The 17,565-nt window shown below is 52.5% G+C and overlaps 1 protein-coding gene and 1 long non-coding RNA gene across 3 annotated transcripts; one reads left to right on the forward strand and one right to left on the reverse strand.

The window, feature by feature from the left end:
• Positions 1-6,114: 6,114 nt before the first annotated feature.
• LOC141729698 (uncharacterized) lies at positions 6,115-9,918 on the reverse strand. 2 transcript variants are annotated; one of them, XR_012581127.1, is made up of 3 exons: positions 9,750-9,918; positions 7,609-9,318; positions 6,115-6,891 (listed from the first exon to the last, which is right to left on the reverse strand). It is a non-coding gene; the product is annotated as an uncharacterized LOC141729698 (long non-coding RNA). The 2 variants fall into 2 exon arrangements; XR_012581128.1 differs by having other exon boundaries at positions 7,513-9,318.
• A 1,541-nt stretch (positions 9,919-11,459) lies between these two features.
• LBX1 (ladybird homeobox 1) lies at positions 11,460-14,306 on the forward strand. The gene is made up of 2 exons (XM_074545121.1): positions 11,460-12,711; positions 13,017-14,306. The coding sequence occupies exons 1-2, from the start codon at positions 12,387-12,389 to the stop codon at positions 13,517-13,519; spliced, it is 828 nt and encodes a 275-aa protein (XP_074401222.1). The 5' UTR covers positions 11,460-12,386; the 3' UTR covers positions 13,520-14,306.
• The last annotated feature ends 3,259 nt before the right edge of the window (positions 14,307-17,565 follow it).

Below are 17,565 nucleotides of genomic sequence, written 5' to 3' on the forward strand. Positions count from 1 at the left end.
CCAAAAAGTCCCTTGGGTTTAATTTCACAGCTGCAAAGCCCTCCCAGCCCTAAGAATGTGAGATACACAAAGGCACCAAAACCTGGGTGGGCAAAGGAACAAACCCAGAGCACTGCAGACCATGGTGGGGTCAGGCTGAGGGACAGTCTTTTGTCCAAACAGTGCTGCCCTGGGTGCTGCCAGTGGATGCTCCCTATTCAGTGCAGTGATGCCCAGCTTAGATTTATTCCAAGAGGGGATGTGTGAGCCCCAAACTCCTGGTCTGCTTTTTCCTGACTACTCAGGAAGCTCTGGAGATTTTGGCAGACTGGGATGCCCTCCCTCCCCACGGTTTCTGTTCCACCACTGCAGCCCCAGTAGCCAACCCTTCACATTGACAGCTGTCAACCCCATGTATCAGCCAAGAAACTTCCCCCAATTCATTGTGATGGTCCAACACCTTCCTCGGGTGTTTGCTCAGCCAGGGACACCAGAGGCTGCCCTGTTGCCCACCACACCATTAATGTCGTCCTCCCTCTGTGGTGCATCTTGACTTTCCTTGGTCTTCTCCATTGAATACTCAGTCCTGAATGACAGAAGATTCACCTCTCCCACGCCAGGTCCATGCAGGCTGACAGGCTCTACCAAGGAATTTCTGTGCTGTCAGACAGGCTGAGGAGTGGGTGAGCAGGGATTAAGTGTGTGCCACCTCTTCCTGAACAAGTGCAAGTGGATGGGGAGTTATCAGGTGGCAGATTCATAACAAACAAAAGGAAGATCTCATCTGCATAGCTGGTAGATCAGCCATGAAGCACATTGACCCAGGATATCATGGATGCCAAAAGATCATATGGGTAGAACAAGTGTTAGATGCATTCATGCAAGAACAATCTATCTGGGGCCATAAGATATGAAGGTATCACTTCTGATTCAGGAGCCTCTGAACCACAATCAGCTGAGAGCTGGGAAAGTATCTCTGGGAAGCATGACATACACTTACTAAAGTTTGTATGATAATGATATACAGAATTACATATAATACAGTTGGGTCTTTTGCTCTCTCAAGATGACCAGCAGCAGCAGCAGCAGCAGCAATGGAGTCAGGATATGAGACTAGGCAGAACTTCATTAAACCCTGTAGGCCTTCTTCAGCCTCTCATATCCAGTATGGATCAGTGCTGGGCCGACTGCCATTCACAGTCCTGCAAACATGTAACACTCACATCACTGAACTGCCTCCTTGCTCTTCCAAGGGATAAAGCATCTGATTCTGAGAGGATTCACAGACCCACATCTCCATGTCAGACCCCTGCCTGTGCTGGGGATAAGCATGGTGTTAAGCTGTGCTCTTGACTGAGCTTTGGGTCTAACACAAGACTCTCTGAGTCAGTCTTGGTGTGTGTAGGGTGTGGTTGCCTGTCTTTCCTAGAAAGCTGTCAATTAGGGAAGGACTTTTCTGAAAGATCTTCCTTCTGTTTCTCAGGAACAGATTCTTTTCCATTGCTCATCTCTTCTCACCTGATGCAGTAGCATTGACTTTTCATTATTCCCTAAGTACCCCCAGAAACAGCACCATCTCCTGTGCTCCTGGTCCATGGAGAGCCACCCCCATTCCTGGCACAACCAAGTGCCGTGACATGGAGGTCTCAAAAACTGCCCTGCTCCTTGCCCATGAGCAAGCATAGACCCTCTGGCCCTGACCACCATCTTATAAAGCAGAATAGGCCTAGCCTACCTCATGCAGACATTTTTGGGTGTGAATCTGCAGCTTTGGAACAGGAAAGCACCTTGAGCAGGACACAAGCAAGTCCAGCTTCAGAGAGCAGCCATGACTGTCTTCCTGTCAGTGTCCTTCCCCACTTGCCTTTGCCCAAACTCTGCCAAAACTCCTGCTTGGGAAAGAGACTTGGGCATGGGGGCCAGATTTGACCCCTCCAATCTCAGGGGAAAGTTTTGGGGAGAAAAGATAAAATTTATTTTCCATTCAAATACAACTAATAATAAAACTAGGGAAGAACAATGCTGGAAATATGCTAAATAAGCAGAAATCTGGCTAAACAGAAGTTTTCCACAAGGCATCAGGAAATCTCTGAATTGCTATGAGTGCCTTATTTAGTGGTGTGTGTGCTTTTTGTCCACACAAGTTCCAGTCACTGCAGCCATCAAACATTTTTTAATAGGAGCATTAACTTAAAAACAGCTAACAGTAATATTCCTAGCTGTGTGGAAACAGCATTTTATTAAATGCTTCACACAGATTTTGTATAATAAAGATGAATATATTATATCCTCTGCCTCCCCCAGAGTGAAACAATAATAGGAAAATAAAAAAAAAAAGCCAATAAAGTGAAACATAAATAGAGCATAATGGGACTAGTAGCAAACCGAACTGACTATATAACATCTGCTATTGTTTGCCTGGCAAATGCAAACAAGGGGAAAAACCAAGAAAGATTTGAACAGCTCCAGCCTCTTTCCCCTCTGCTGCAAGGAAGCAGCACTGAAATCCCAAGCAGATTAGAGCTGACAGAACAGTACAAGGGCGACTTGCAAATTTGTCCTTAAACAAATGTGTGAGATTCCCTTCGCTTCTGTGCATGAAGCAATTTTCACGAGTCTTTTGCTGCCAGACAGTTTATGTGTGAAAATATTCCTGGGTCTGGTGAGTTCTCAATGCAAACCTTCATTCCTTTCAAAGCTCACATTTTACCATGTGTTTGCCCCTTCCTATCCTCTGGTTTCTGAAGTTACCTCATCAGCTGAGCCAAAACAAAGCCGTGGGAGCTGGGCAACAAATCCTGCCAGCTGAGGGGATACAGAAAGAGCTGATATCTATGGGCAAGGCCTCAGTTGTCTTCTGTATATCATGGCCAGGGAGCCTTTATCCATCACCTTTGGAGAAATCAGGATAACTAAAGGATCACACTGTGAGCAGAAAGGAAAAAAAGAGGGATTTTTGCCTGACAGCTCCTTTGCAGATAGTGATCTGGCCAGCCAGCTCACAGGTGTAGTAAACCTAGGGCTCTGCATCTGCAAAAATCCAGTCTATGTTTGTGACCAAACTTAAATCATAGCCATCCTGACTGAAAACAGAACTAGTTGGAAGCTGGGGGAAGGAAAGAAGAGCTAAATGCCTATAAAAGTCATTTTCTGTTTTATTTGTTATCTTGCTTGTAATGATCACACCATGTTTCCTATCTATTTTTACAGTAAGTTGTACTCTGGTCTCAAGAGGCCCCTGGATGACTTATTATTAACGATGTCTTCTTATTATGGATGGTGATTTATTATCAGAATGATTCTATTTGTACTGGGTATGTTGTTTTGCTGCCAGCACAAGGCTGTTGCCATCTTCAGAGCAAAAGGTCATGTTCATGCAGCACAGCATGCCCAGCTCCACTAGGCTGAGCTGGTGAGATTGCAGACTGCACACATGTACAGGGCAAAAGGACAAAGACCAAAGAGAAGAGAGGCCCTGGTGCACCTACATTGCAACTGCCCCACAGCTGTGGGGGGCACAGGTGATCCACGGCTGGACTTCACACCTCCTACCCACTGCCTACTCCTTGTAGGTGAAGTCACCATTTAGGGATCTTACACATCTCAGTAAAAAAATCATATCTTCTATAAATTTTACATTGCATTACCAGTCAACAAGTGTTTATTTAGCATTGGAAAATTAAAATCGTTTTTCTCTCCTGTCCTTGGAGTCCATGTACTCCAAGATTCACAAACACTCCTTTCACTGTAAATAAAGGTCCTTCTGGAGTTTGGCAATAAGTTCACAGGGCACAGGAGATTTTCAATACCCATTGCTTCACTGAGACTGCGAAAGGTGTCAGGAGCACGTATGCAGCTTTCCAAGCAGAAAATCCCAAGATTTAAAGCGAGGGAGAGGGGCTGCTTCTGGGAAGTTAACCTGTGCTCTCAGACAGACTAAGCTAGTCCCTCCATGCTGCCCTTGGTGCCCTACCTCTAGTGGCAGCTCCCCAGCCAGGGACCCCTCAGGCCCCACCAATTCCACTCTCTCGTGAGGATGAGGGATGCCCACAACAGCCCCTTTGCCTACCCAGACCAGGTTATTTCTGCTGTGTGCAGCCTTAACACCCCACTTGCTCACTCTCTTAGCTCTTACTGAGGAGTGCTGGCAGGTCCTTGTTAAGTTGTTACACCAATGAAGGCAAGTGCCGTCGTTGAACCTGAGAACCTGATGGGTTTTTCCATGTGCAAGCAGAATCCAGACCCACTGTTCCTGTGTATTTGGCATTAGTGAAGACCTGCTTTGCACACCTGTAAAAAACAACTGAGCTAAGCAGACCCCACGGAGATTTCAAGCAGAAAAATGGGATAAATCTTGAGGCTGTTCACTACACAGGTTTTACTCAGTGCCCAGGAGAAAAAAATCCAGGCTGTAAAGTTCCACAAGTCACAAGGGATTGTGCATCAGCTCAAAAAGAGTCCTGGGTGCCAGGCCAGAGGACATGAGAATTTGGTGCCAAGACAGTTTGGTCACAAACTGAACAAAAGAGAGAAGAGAAGTGGATTTGAATTTGACTCCAGGATGCTCAGAGGTGGAATCATAAGAGAGATTTTTGTCGTGATATTAAACCTCAGAGTTCAGAATCTGCATCTGAAGAGTGGGAATCAGGAAAGTGCCCAACAAGAGAGATTCTTCTCACTCCAGCCTCCTCCAGGAAGCTCTTTTCTCTCTTTCCCCATGGTGCCTCCATGCAGCACTGGAGACAGGGAGACAGCCTGATCTGACAGCGATCGGTACAGAAACACTGGAAGCTGACAGCAGCTATTATGCAGGATGGGAATGCCAGTCACCATTCAGGATGCTAAAAGTACCCACAGCAAGAGCCCTGCCTGAAACATGACCAGCTGAGAAATGTGTTTAAGGTTCCTGAAACAGAAAGCAGAATAAAACAAACATATGTGTAAAGCCTCTCATCAGAGATGTCTGCTGCTCATGGACAAACTCTTGAGGAAAGGTTCCTTTCTGAAGCAGGTCTGAGGATGCAGAGAGCAGCTTGACACTGGAGTGCAGTGCAGTGGATTCCTGTTTCCAGCGGGAGAGGCTGGGGGAGGTTGGGAGGTTTGAGAATCATCTTTTGAATCCCAGCTGGAGATGAACACCACAAGAAGGCAAGGGTATAGCCCAGCCTTTGATGAGAAGAACAGGGGAATAGAGAAGAGAAAAGTTGCAATAGCCTGGCTGGGTCTGGGGGATGTGTCAGCTGCTAAATGCTCCTGCAGTTTGGAATAAAAAGGAGAGTCATCTGAGGCCTTGCAAACTCACCTCATGTGTGAGTTGAAAGACAAGTGGACTGCTGTTTGACCCTATCTCTAGCTGCTACCCCTTCATGACAGGACCTGAGAGGGACAAGAGGAACAAACATGGCAAGTCTAACATGAAGAGATGTATTTTAGGGAGAGTTTTCTTTTCAGCAGCACTTGTCTGAGCTTGGAGGGCTCCTGTGAGGCCAGATGGAGTAGGATGAAAAAAAAAAGGAGGGATGAAAAAACAGGGAGACTGAAAGAAAGAGGTGAGAAGGAGGAGCAGCTTTGCAACACAGAAAGTTGGAAGAGATCACAGTCAAACTGTGGCTTCGCTTCTTGGTGCTGCTCTTGCAATGGATGGATATATTAGTTTTTAATTAATTGTCTTACTGCAGTAGTTGGAAGGGGAATCACCTTCAAAAAAGAAATACAAATATCTGCTTTAACAGGAAACTTTTGCTGCTGTAATTTATTGGAAGGCAAAATGAGCTCCGATTACATTATCCACCCGCACAGTGCCGGCAACGTGTACTTCGGATATTGCGCTATAATCCAATGACTGCTCCTGAATTATTAACACCAAGTTGTTATTAGAAGAAGTTGCCTGCCTTATTTCCACCATTGTCCCCCCCCACTCCCTTTATTAAGTTTCAATTGATTCCCCACACCTCCTCCTGCCCCCCAAAAATAAGCCTTCGCCTCCACAGCTCTTTCATAGCTGGCACAAACGTTACTTGCATTTGGCAGCCTGGTGAATTATTCACGCGTGCCGGGAGCGGCAGAGATATTACAGGTCTCGGAGGAGCCAGCGCGGCTCGGCTGTCACAGTCCTGGGTGTCTGTGTCTTTTGTCCCCCCCTCGCCGCCCAACCAACCAAAGTTTTGTGGAGCTCTGAGACCGGAGCGCAGTTGCGGAGCAGGGAGAATTCTTGCGGCAGACCCTCCGCGGCTTTTCTCCCGGGGAAAGAGAGGGATATCCGGGGCCGGGGTGAGGTGGGCATCACCTGGGGTCTCGACACTCCCATTCCAGCCCCGCGGGGCCCAGAGGTGACAGGAGAACCCAGCGCTGTGAGCTATTTCCAGCCGCCTCCGGGCGCAGCTGCGCGGGCCGGGCACCGTCTGCCCCCGCCTCCCCAGCGCCCAGCGCGCCGTCCCACGGTCAGCTCCTTGGCCATCCCTTCCCCTTCCATCCTCTTCCCTGGAACCCGGGGGGACTGGACAGAAGGCGTTTTCGCCTTTCGTTTTTCCCAAAACGAAAGTGGCCCAGGGGACAGGCAGGCTCTGAAGAGGCCGGGGTTGCGCTGATCCCCTCTGAAGGGTCTTCTTCGCTTGCCCTACAGCCCGGCCTTGCCTCTTCAAGACCTGGGACGGGGCAGAGAGGGTCCGAGAGCTGCTAAATCTCTGTCATCCACAGACCCTGACACGGCCAGGAGGCCTGAAATGCCCCCGACAGTCTCAGTCCCACCTCCCTGCCTTCCAGGGGCATTGTGCAGATGGCATTTATCGGAGTATCTACGGGGTTTTAAAACTATGAATTGATAAAAATCAAGTTCTTGCCTTGCCTGGAGCTAGGACAGGCACGTCCCGACCGTTTTTGCCAGGAAGCTTGAGTCCTACTGGATTTCTTGGACTAGAAAATAAAATACAAGAATGTAAAAAACTAAATACGTTCATACGCTCCTGTTGGCCCTACTCGCACGGGAATTCCTGGAACGGCTACTGGAGCCTCTGTCCCCAGGGGAAAACCCGGGGGACTGGCTGGGGAGCCATCAGCGCAGACTGGCTCTCTAGCCCCCACAAACCCCAGGGAATCCCTAAAATCCACCAGGAGCAGTGGGACGAGAGGGTCCCAGGCTGTGCTAAGAGGAGCAACAACGTAGTGGTTCTGGACATTAGGGATGGGGTCACCCCTGCGTTTCTCCCCCGCTGTGGTAAATGCTCCCCGGGACCCCACGCAGGTTGATTAGGTGGCTTTAGGTGTTGATCCACCCTGGTCGTTCCTTTCCATTTGTGCTCTAAAACGGCTTGTGGGGGAGACGGGCTCCCCTGTTTCTTTTACACCAGCCCGAGAGCTTGCCTGCTTACACCAGGCCAGGCACTTGCCCAAATTGGGACTCCCCCCCGCCTCCTCTCCCGGCCCCACAGCGGGACAGCGAGAGCAGTGCGAACACTGCCGTGCCGGCACCACTATGCGGGGACTTTGCGGGAGGGAAACAAATCGGTCCCAGGGGTAGGCAGAAAGTGCACGGACCCTGGAGCTCGGCTGATCTCGGCTCCGCTGAGTCGCCCCGAGAGCTGGTTTGCAAACGAAAATCCCCAGGTGAAGTCGGGGAGCTGGGCACCGCACCTCCCGTCCGCCCGAGGGGGGCTGCTCCTCGCATCCCGCTCCTGGCTGGGTTTCTGGACCGGCGGGTTTCGTCCCTGGTCGGCCCCGTTCAGGTCCCGGCCCCGCGGCCGAAGACCGAGGGAACGGCCACTTCTCCATCTTTCTCTGCCGGGGAAAATTCGGGGCTTCCCGGGGCCGGTGTGTCCCAGTCGAGCCGGGCCGGGCTGGGCGCGGTGCCCCTGACCCCAGCTCCCAGGCCGGATCCGAGTACTCGAGTCACATTTATTTTTGGTGCAGAAAAGTTTCTTCCCCTGTAAGGAGGTGGTTGCGAGGGAAGGAAGGATCGCCCGACAGCTGTACAACGAGCTCCAGAAATGGGCTCTGCTGGGGAGCTTCTCCCTAACCCTACAGGGTTCGCCGGTACCCCGGTGCCCCCTCCCCATCATAGCTGGCAGCCGACGGACGCCCAACTGGGGAGCGTTGTTTTCCGAAGAGAGCAACGCCGTGCTGTGCCCGGCGGCGGCGGCATCAGGGGATATCTCTAGGTACCTGTTACCGGCCGTTTTTCAGGAGTGGACTGGGACAGGACCACAGACCCTGCCGTGGCTCTCTGTTCACCGCGGGTCCCACCGGGGCCTCTCCGCCGCTCGGCACTCGCAGCCCCAAACTTGGAGGGATGCTTGAAGACGAAAACAGTTATTTCTTAGGTTCCCGGCTCGCCCTCCCGGCCTTTGAGAGATACCGTGCCAAGACTAGCTACTAGCTGGAGGGCAGGAGTTTTGCTCCTCTCCCCGCTGCTATCAGGGAGTGGTAACGTGTTTAGACCACTTAAACTAGGCAGACATAGCTGGGAGCCATGCACGGCTCAGCTATGCCGGGAAAGGAGGTGTCATTTGTACGCAGTTACTTTGGTGATCAACACTTGAATGATATATGCCGCCTGCTTTAATTATATTCCTGTGACATTTTCCTGGACAGGAGCGGACCGCACACAGCCAGAGCCGGGCAGCCCCGGGAGCGTCCTGCTGCTGCCCGCCGGGCCCGGGACTGTTCCGGGGAGGGCAGCTATGCCCACACCCCGAAATACGGTTCTGGAGACGGCAAGAGGAAAGGCTTCCAAAGATGCTACTCGTAGCCTGAGATTTTGTTGTTGTTGTTGTTGTTGTTGTGTGTCCGCACTCACGAGGAGTTTTGGTTTCAGCTGCAGTTTTCTCCTCTGTGAGGAGGAAACGCCGCAGCTTCACTCGCTTTTCTTCCACGTTGGAAGGCAGGGACCTAGACCGACACTTCCCAAAGGTTTGGGAGGAAGCCCTCATCCATCCCCGGGGACATCCAAGGGCAGCCGTGCCCCCCAGCCCTGCTTGTCCCCATCTCTCGATGGGGAACCCGACTCAAACTTCTGCCTGCCCCAGGAGTAGGTCAGTTCCAGGTCCCACTCAGAGGGGCTGTTGCAGGCAGAAGCAGCGGGGAGGGAGGGTGTTGGAGCGCATTGGATGAGGGTGTTCTTCCCCAAACGACCTCAAAGCTGGGACACACGACTAGCAGCTGAGTCCCGGCGGGACGGGAAGAAGAGCCCGGCGGGATGCGAAGTTCCGTGGCGGTGGCAGGAGCAGGCCCCCAGCTGTCCCCGGGGCTCCCTTGCTCTCAGGAGCCCTCCGAGGACAGTGAGATGCAATGGGACACGCCGCAGGGCACTGAGAGTCCCTAATTCGGGGTTGAGTGTCAAACGGGCTGCCAAAAAAGAAAATTAAAATCATTAAACTCCGAAGGATGAGGAGGGGAGATGAAGAGCTCTCCCCCTAAGCCGGATTGGGGTCAGCCCAGCCCACCCCCGGTGTACAGAGAGGGAATCGTTTGCGAGGAGGGAGATGCAGCGGTTGCAAAGGAAAAGTAAGCACAGGACAAACGAGCCCAAATCCGCCAAAGGCAGCACCGGGCAGCGGAGAGCACAGAGGAGAGGGCTCGGTCGAAGCCCGCCGGGACAACCAACGAGAGCCGGGGGACTCGGGGAAGGCGGCCGGGATCTGCCCCCTTCCCTCTCAACCACCCTTTTTCCAGTGAGGTGCTATCTGGGGAGGGACGCTGGGCACAAGGGCAGGCGACAGGCCTGGAGCCATCGGGCTGAGCTGTTCATGCAAAGCAAGAAACCGTCTATCCCCTACCAGACAGCGGCCGAGGCAAACGAGGAAGGGTCCCTCTGTGTCGGGAAGTCTGTACTGAGGCTGCTGTCCGTCCTCCCCCTGGCTCTGCCCCTATTAGGGAGCCAAAAGCAAAAAAACATGCAGGGTGCTTTGAAAGCCCTGTCCTCCCGCGTAGAAGAGAGAGGAGACGCAGGCTGGGGGGACAACGGGGGATCCAAAACGATTTGTAGGATTTCGCTGTGTCTGAATCACTTTTGCTCGCGCCCTGAACGAAACGGGCTGTGCTCGAGATGGGGGGAGTGAGTTCCTCCCGTGTCCGCACTCCACTCTGTGGGAAAGGCTGCAGCGGGGAACCGGCTGTGCCTCAGAGCATCCCGTACGCCCGCCAGCCCGCCCAAACTCGCACTCAGGAACGAAGCTATTTTTCTTTCGTTTTTTCCCCCTCCTTTTTATTTTTTTTAAAACCTTATTTCTGTAATTATAACACCAGCACCCCGGCTGAGTTCTCAATAAAACCTGGATCCTGACATAAAACGACACGCTGGAAAACAATGCGAGGGGACACAAGGGAGAGGAGGAAAGTCTCTAATTGGTTAAAATATGTTTAAATCACTTCATAAAACCCGAGCAAAGCGAAGCAAATAATCCACCTAGCAAAGCAAAGAAGCCGGGCGATTTAGAATCAGTGTAATTCGCTCCCCCCCGACCGGCTCCCCCCCATCTCCTCGCAGTATTTGATATGATGAATAACCCAATATAGGCCTTTAAAAATAGGTCACTGCATAAAGAGACTCCCAGAGAGCTATAAAAAATGGGAAGAGGGCGCTTTAAGGAGAGGAGCCATTTGCTTCTTTTGTGCTTGTTTGGTACCTAGCGGCCTGGGAGCTGCCAGCCGTCCTCCCCTAGGCCCTCAAGGTGAGGAGGGAAAGTTGGGGCCCAGTCCAAGCCCCTATCTCTCTCTTCCTGCCCCACCGCCTCTCCCACCACCTCCCGTCCCGTCCAGCCCCAGCCCCGGCCCCGGCTCGTGTCCCGGCCGAGGTCCCCCCGGGGACCGTGGGGGAGCGTTCATGCCCGCAGTGGGGGCCAAGCTGTTCGCCCCGGCTCTGGGCTTTGTCTCCGTCCCTGCGGAACGGCGAGACAGAAGCGGGATGGTGATCCGCCTTGAAATACTAAGGAGCGGGTCTGGCCGCGGGGAGAGCCGGGCCGGGCCGGGTTCCCCGAGAGTGGGGGACACAGCAACCCCCGTCAGCCCTGCCCCTCTCCAGAGCCTCCCGTGGGCTCGCAGCAAAAGGACTCGGGCTAGAAACCGGCCCTCCCCGACTCTTTCCCCCGCGCTGCTCCCGGCCAGGAGCACCGGGCACCACCGGAGCCCCAGAAGCCGCCGCCATCCCCGGAGCGCTCCCGGCCCGCAGCCCGCCACGCAACCCCTCCGTGGGCTCTCCCGACACCGGGGGGCCCTGCTCCCGCCCCGGGCCCCGCAGCACGCTCCGACACAGGGCGCTGGGAAAGAGGAGCACGACAAATTCGGCGGAAACCTTCGGGTTTTATTGGAAAGGAAAGGTCTGCCTTACCTGGAACCAGGCTCTCCCCTTCTTCCCCTCATTAAAAAAAAAAAAAAAAAATCAAAGGGCTCTGGGTAGAGCTGGAGAGAGACATTTTGAATAACCTGGTAGCAGAAATTAGCAGGAGGGAGAATAGAAAGGAAAGAAAAAAAAATCTCGGGGGGAAGAAAAAAAAGATACAGCCGGATATTTTTCGGTTTGTTTTGTTTTCGCTTATTATTATTTTTCACTATACTGTATTATCCTGATGCAATAAAGGCTGGTTTGTAATGTAATTTAAAAATATATATGTCCAAACAAATAGCAGGGCCAGAATATGACAAGTGCATTCAGCATTATAATTCAACTGGGCTCCACCTCCATACCGCCTCCTAATTAATGGGTCTCCGAACTTGCAAAAGCCTGCATTGGACAGAGAGAGAGAGAGAGAGAAAGAGAGAGAGAGAGAGAGAGGGCGAAAAGTGTCATTGAAGATAATTGATTACCTCCCAATCAACAATAACTTGTTAGCAATAGTCAATTACCCCATCTCTTCTCGCTTCTTTCCCCCTGGTCCGAGGTCTCGGTACGAGGGCTGCTCTTCCCCCCGACGAAGTCTGCTTTTTCTTTTTCTTTTTTTTTTTTTAATTATTTTTAAAAATTATTTTGGGGTGGGTATTAGCTTGAGGTGGGGGGGCAGGGAAAGTGCTGTGATTTGGGGTGTTTCTTAAAATAGCAGCTAGAAAGAGAAAGAAAGAGGAGAGACAGGGAGAGAGAGAGAGAGAGAGAGAGAGAGAGAGGAGACAGACAGGAGGGGGGGAAATCTCCGACCCAAAACCCTGGGACAAGAGGTACGGCAGGACCACCTCTCGGCGAGGGACCGACGGCAGCTCTGCTCCGCTCCGCGCCCGCCCGCCGCCCTGCCCGCCCGGCCCGCCGCCCGACGTGGCTCTCCCCGGGAGGACCCGGGGCTCCTCCGCCGGAGTTGGAGGTGGGCTTCAACTTTTGCTCGCTGTCTTCGCCGCCGTCACCCCGCGGTCCCGCCGGGGGCTTCTCCCCGCGGCAGCGCATCCCCGTCGCGGGTGGGGAAGGCAGCCCCGTGCAGCCCGGCCCCACCATGACTTCCAAAGAAGAACCCAAGCCCTCTTCGGGGGAAGAACGGCGGCGGAGCCCCTTGGATCACCTCCCACCGCCGGCCAACTCCAACAAGCCCCTCACCCCCTTCAGCATCGAGGACATCCTCAACAAGCCCTCGGTGCGGAGGAGTTACACCCTCTGCGGAACGGCCCACCTCCTCTCCGCCGCCGAGAAGCACCCCCCGGCCGGGCTGCCCCTCTCCGGCCGGGCGCTGCTCTCCCAGACCTCGCCCCTCTGCGCCCTGGAAGAGCTGGCCAGCAAGACCTTCAAGGGGCTGGAAGTCAGCGTGCTGCAGGCGGCCGAAGGTAAGCCCCTCTCAGAGTAGGGGGTCCTCCAACGGGTGGGTACCCCGCTCCTCCCCAGGGCCTGGTTTTCCTCCTCTCCTCGTCCCCCGCCATTTCCCAGGGTGTCGCACGGGGTGGGATGGGGGTCCCTGCGCGGCCCGTACCCGGCCGGTACCCGGAGCATCCTCCCCCGTGGCCCTCGGGGTGCGGGAGAGGGGGCTCCGTCCCGCTCCCTCCAGATACCCACGGGGCAGGGGTGTGGGGTCCGGGGGCTCGGGTCGGGGTGGACACGGGAAAGCGGGGACAATCTGGCGGCTCGTCGGCAGGCCGGGACGGGATGACCATCTTCGGGCAGCGGCAAACGCCGAAGAAGCGTCGGAAGTCGCGGACGGCCTTCACCAACCACCAGATCTACGAGCTGGAGAAGCGGTTCCTCTACCAAAAATACCTGTCGCCGGCGGACCGGGACCAGATCGCCCAGCAGCTGGGGCTCACCAACGCCCAGGTCATCACCTGGTTCCAGAACCGCCGCGCCAAGCTCAAGAGAGACCTGGAGGAGATGAAGGCCGACGTGGAATCGGCCAAAAAGCTGGGCCCCAACCCCGCCGTGGACATCGTGGCCTTGGCCGAGCTGGAGCCCAGCGCAGAGGGACGGGGCAAGGCGCGGCCCGGGTCCCCGCCGCCGCCCCCCGCCGCCGCCCGGGAGCCCGGCGCTCCGCAGCCGCCCCGCCCCGCCTCGCCCCCCACGGAGCGGCCCCGCAGCCGCCGGGACAGCGAGGAGGAGGAGGAAGAGGAGGAGGAGGACGTGGAGATCGACGTGGATGACTGAGGGGCGGCCGGCGTGCCCCCCCATGTCCCTCCCCCCCATCCCGAGAGCTCCAAACCGGCACCCTCGGCCCCCCAGGCCGGCCCCGGCAGCGCGGCGGGGCGGCCGCTCGCTCGGCCGGAGCAATAAGCAATAGAACCCCACCACAGACACACACCCCCGATTAATTTAGGGTAGAGTCGATATCCCTCCGCCTGCCACATCTTCGGAACGGTGCAATTACGGACGGCTTCTGTATAAATATTTAAACTTATATATTGGAATTTTTTCCTTCCCCCTTCTTTTTGAGGTTTTGATTATTATTTTTTTTCTAATAGCTATCAGTGATGATTATTTTATCTATAAGGGAGACGCGTAACCTTGGGATAAACCTGGCTTCCAACAGATGTTTGGGAAAGCAGTTGTTTTCAAAGACTTCCGAAACAAACCACTTAAGAGAAGATTTAAGTTAGGCTTAAAACGGCAACAGCAAAAAATTAGCCGCTTTCCTTTCCTTGCATGTTTCAGATGTGCACGAACTAATTTTTTTCCCTTTAAAAATATTTTTTTCTTTCGCAATCTTGGGAACTTGGGGCTGGGTGATAATGCAAGTTGAAAAATATATACTTTCTTTTTTTCCTAGAGCATAGAGATTTGTCTCCAATGCAATTTCTGCCTCATTTTAACAATTAAAAGCTATTTTTACCATTTTCTGCTATTGTTGTGCTTTTATTAAAAAGCTGCCTTTCGTATTTTTGATATGAAGGTGGTAACAAAAAAAAAAGGAAAAATAAAAAAAATCCTAGAATTATTTTTTACTCTTTTTAGAATTTTTTGCATGCTATGGAAATAAAAAAGTACAAATCCCAAAATCAATACATTTAAATATTACACTATAAATTTAAAAAATTGTACAGATTTAAGACCTGGTTTTGTTTGAATTGTACAAATTTTAAAAGGCCTGCTATTTAAGTTCCGATAGGGACAATGTCGCTTTATTTACTGTCTCTTAGAATTGTACAGATAGCTCTTTTTTTCCGATACAATAAAATCCTTACCATTTTAATATACTTTTTAACGTCCTTCATTTGTGACCGAAAAAGCACCCCGCAGGTCCGAGGCTACACCGGACTTTTCCCTCGCAGGAATCTCCCATCCCGTTTGCATTTAAAGTTACTCTGAGAGCAGTACCTGCGAGAAAAATGAGGGGAAAGGAGCACACGAGCTAGACCAATATTATTATTTAGGGTTTTTATCTATGTCTAATGCCAGGCAGAGTTTAGCACAGGAAGAACGCGGAGCATGGATGCGGCCGGAGGTGCGGGCAGCGCTTCCCGGGCGCGGGGGATGCGCGGCGGCGGCGGGAGCGCGGAGGGGCGGGCGGAACCACCGGGACCCCGGGACCCTCCCGCTGTCAGCAAGGCATTTCGAGCCTGAAATTGCAGGGGGGAAAAATGGGCAGGAAAAAAATAATTGAAAGAAAAAACAAATCCGAGCGGCAGCAAGGAGTTATCAGCGATTTGGACAAAAGGAGCGGGGTGTGCTGTGGGGGGAGCTGCCCTCCGCCCGGCTGGCCAGGCCTCCCGCGCTTGGGCAAAAGCTGCCACGGGGAACATGGGGATGGAAAATGTTTCGTTTCCTACATTTAGTTCTTTTTCTTTTAATTTCCTCCCTATTTTTTTAATTTTATTTTGGGGTTTTTTTAATTTTTTTTTTCCCCACTAAAATTAAAGCTCTGGTGAATGTGTTTTCTCTTGGCAGCGTGACCTGCCTTTGGAGTCGAGCAACGTGTGTTTCTCCCTATTCTTTGTAAAATTTATGTGAGAAAGGCAAATCTGGTGTACAGTGGTGGAGTCGGCAGAGAAGTGTCCAGATAAGACGGGGTTGGTTTGTGGGTTGGATTTTTTTTTTTTTTTTTTTGGTCCAGTTTCTCCGAGGCTAAATAAATCTTTCTCCTCTTTGAGAATGGATGGGGTTGTAATTTTTAGCGTAAAGCATGAAAACTGGGGACAAATGAGCCCTCTTCTCTGAAGTGACAAGCGACAATGGAGCATATACAGCCTCCTGCGGTTCGCCATGCTGAAACAAGCGTGCCCCTCCGCAGCAGAGAGAAGGCGAGCGCTTGGAGACCATATGGTTTTTGAATTTTCTTCACAATTTCCAGACAATTTGATGGATTAGGTTAACCCTCCCTTCCACTGTTTAACTCCACAACAATGGGAGCAGAGCTGTTCTCCCTTCGTCGGGGCATCTGTGCGCTTCTATTCTTTTTTCTTTCTCTCTTGGTATTTGGAACAAGCCTATGAATTACAATGAAATTCACTTTTCTTTAGTATTATTTGGAAGAGCACTTGTTTTCCGCCACCTCCCGCCCCCACTTCGCCATCCCCTCTTTTTTCCTTTTTCTTTTTATTCTTTTTTTTTTTTTTAACCTCCGAATGATAGCTTTGACTTCTGTCCAGACCTCTCGGAAAGCCTTCAATCTTGTCCTTAAGTGTTTTTATGCTAAGCAGGGAAATCGTAAATGCTGAGAAACTGTGACATTTATGTGAAGATCTAGTTAAAGGGCTTTATTTGTTTTCTTTATCTGTTTTTTCCCCATTCCCTCTCCTGTTCCCCCTCCTCTCCTGTCCCCTCCCTCCCCCCAGTCTTTTATTCTTTTGTCTTGGAATGGATTTAATGAGGCTGCAAAGAGTACAATTCACTATAACCAAGAAATAAAAAAAAAAAAAAAAAAAAAAAAAAAAAAAAAAAAAAGTGGCTGGGTGTATGGAAAATAGGCTGGGAGTTAATTTGGGTTTCTGATCTATTGACTTCTGAGTGCAAAGGGAAGAGATGCCGGGCCGCCTTGCACCCGCAGAAGTTTACCACACGTGGCTGGGGCGGGTTAGTAAATAAAGCCTCCTCCTGAAGATTTGTAGCCTGTTAATTTGGCTAGCCCCCTATTTCCAGATAACTGGGATTTTGGCTGTTTAATCTGCGTTTTGCAAAACAAAAGATTATTTATTTTTTTTAGCTTAAAAATGAAGCTCCTGCTTGTGCGCGTCGTTTGTCATCCAGTTTGAAATGCGCCGTTCCCTAGGATCACCTATATGAGGAGATCTATTGCTCAGGGTTCGCTCTTCCTCGAATTTTAGATACAATACGGGTTTTTGTTTGTTTGTTTGTTTTTTCCTTTTCAGTGGTATGTTTTTTGGGGTTTTTTTCTTGTTTCTGTTCTTTTTTCGGGGGACGGGGGTGGGTGGGTGTGGGAGTGGGACTGCTGTTTGCAGGGTGGTTTGGGTTTTTTTCCCCGCAGCAGCAATAGGGACGCGGTGACAGCGCAGAATCGTGTCCTCTGGGCTGACCCAGCCGCAGCCCTTCCCGACCCTCTCGGAGAGCTGCAGCCATGGACGCGGCATGGAACCCCTCCTGCCCCCTCCGAGATTTACCCCAAATTAGGGATCTCGGGATCTGTCTCGCCGAGCCAGGGGCCGCCGGCCGCTCCCGTCCGTGTCCCGCTCTATCCCGGAGAAGGAGGGCGCTGGGCCGAGACCCCCAGCTGGAACGTCATGGCCGGGGACACCTGGGACGGCGGTCCCCTTGTCTGGCCTTCAACTTGCCCGCAGTACTTCAGGCACGGATTCACAGAGGGGGCACAGTCCGTCCCGTGTCCGCTCCCGGCAAACCGGCAGCGTTTCGGAGCTGCTCGCCCCCAGCCCGGTGCTCCGTGCCCTGGGCACTGGCTCACCGCGGTTCGGCCTGGGAAAAGATGGGCACGGGGCAGGGGAGACACAGGCCTTTCCCGACAAGAAAAATAAAGGCGTTAATCCGCTTAAACACCCCAGGTCCTGGCCTGGAGAGGTGAAAACTAACAACTGGCAACAGACAGTGCGGGAACATGGAAGCGCCTTGCGACAGCGAGCTGGGGGCCCGGAGGTCGCTCATCACCCGCCCCGTCGGGGGCTGGGCTGCCCCGTGTCCCCCGCGCCGGGGCGGGAGCGGGCACCGGGAGCGGGCAGGTGCGGGCAGGGGCAGCGCGAACGTGGGGACCCCCCAGGGTTGGGTCCAGCCCCCACCTCGACCACCGC

Source organism: Zonotrichia albicollis, chromosome 7, assembly GCF_047830755.1.
Source record: "Zonotrichia albicollis isolate bZonAlb1 chromosome 7, bZonAlb1.hap1, whole genome shotgun sequence".
In the NCBI taxonomy this organism is placed as follows: Eukaryota; Metazoa; Chordata; class Aves; order Passeriformes; family Passerellidae; genus Zonotrichia; species Zonotrichia albicollis.

Bases quoted from the DNA above. Each gene is read 5' to 3' on its own strand.
- LBX1 (XM_074545121.1), top strand. From the start codon at position 12,387: ATGACTTCCAAAGAAGAACCCAAGCCCTCTTCGGGGGAAGAACGGCGG. The intron at 12,712-13,016 runs GTAAGCCCCTCT...GCTCGTCGGCAG, and splicing joins CGTGCTGCAGGCGGCCGAAG to GCCGGGACGGGATGACCATC.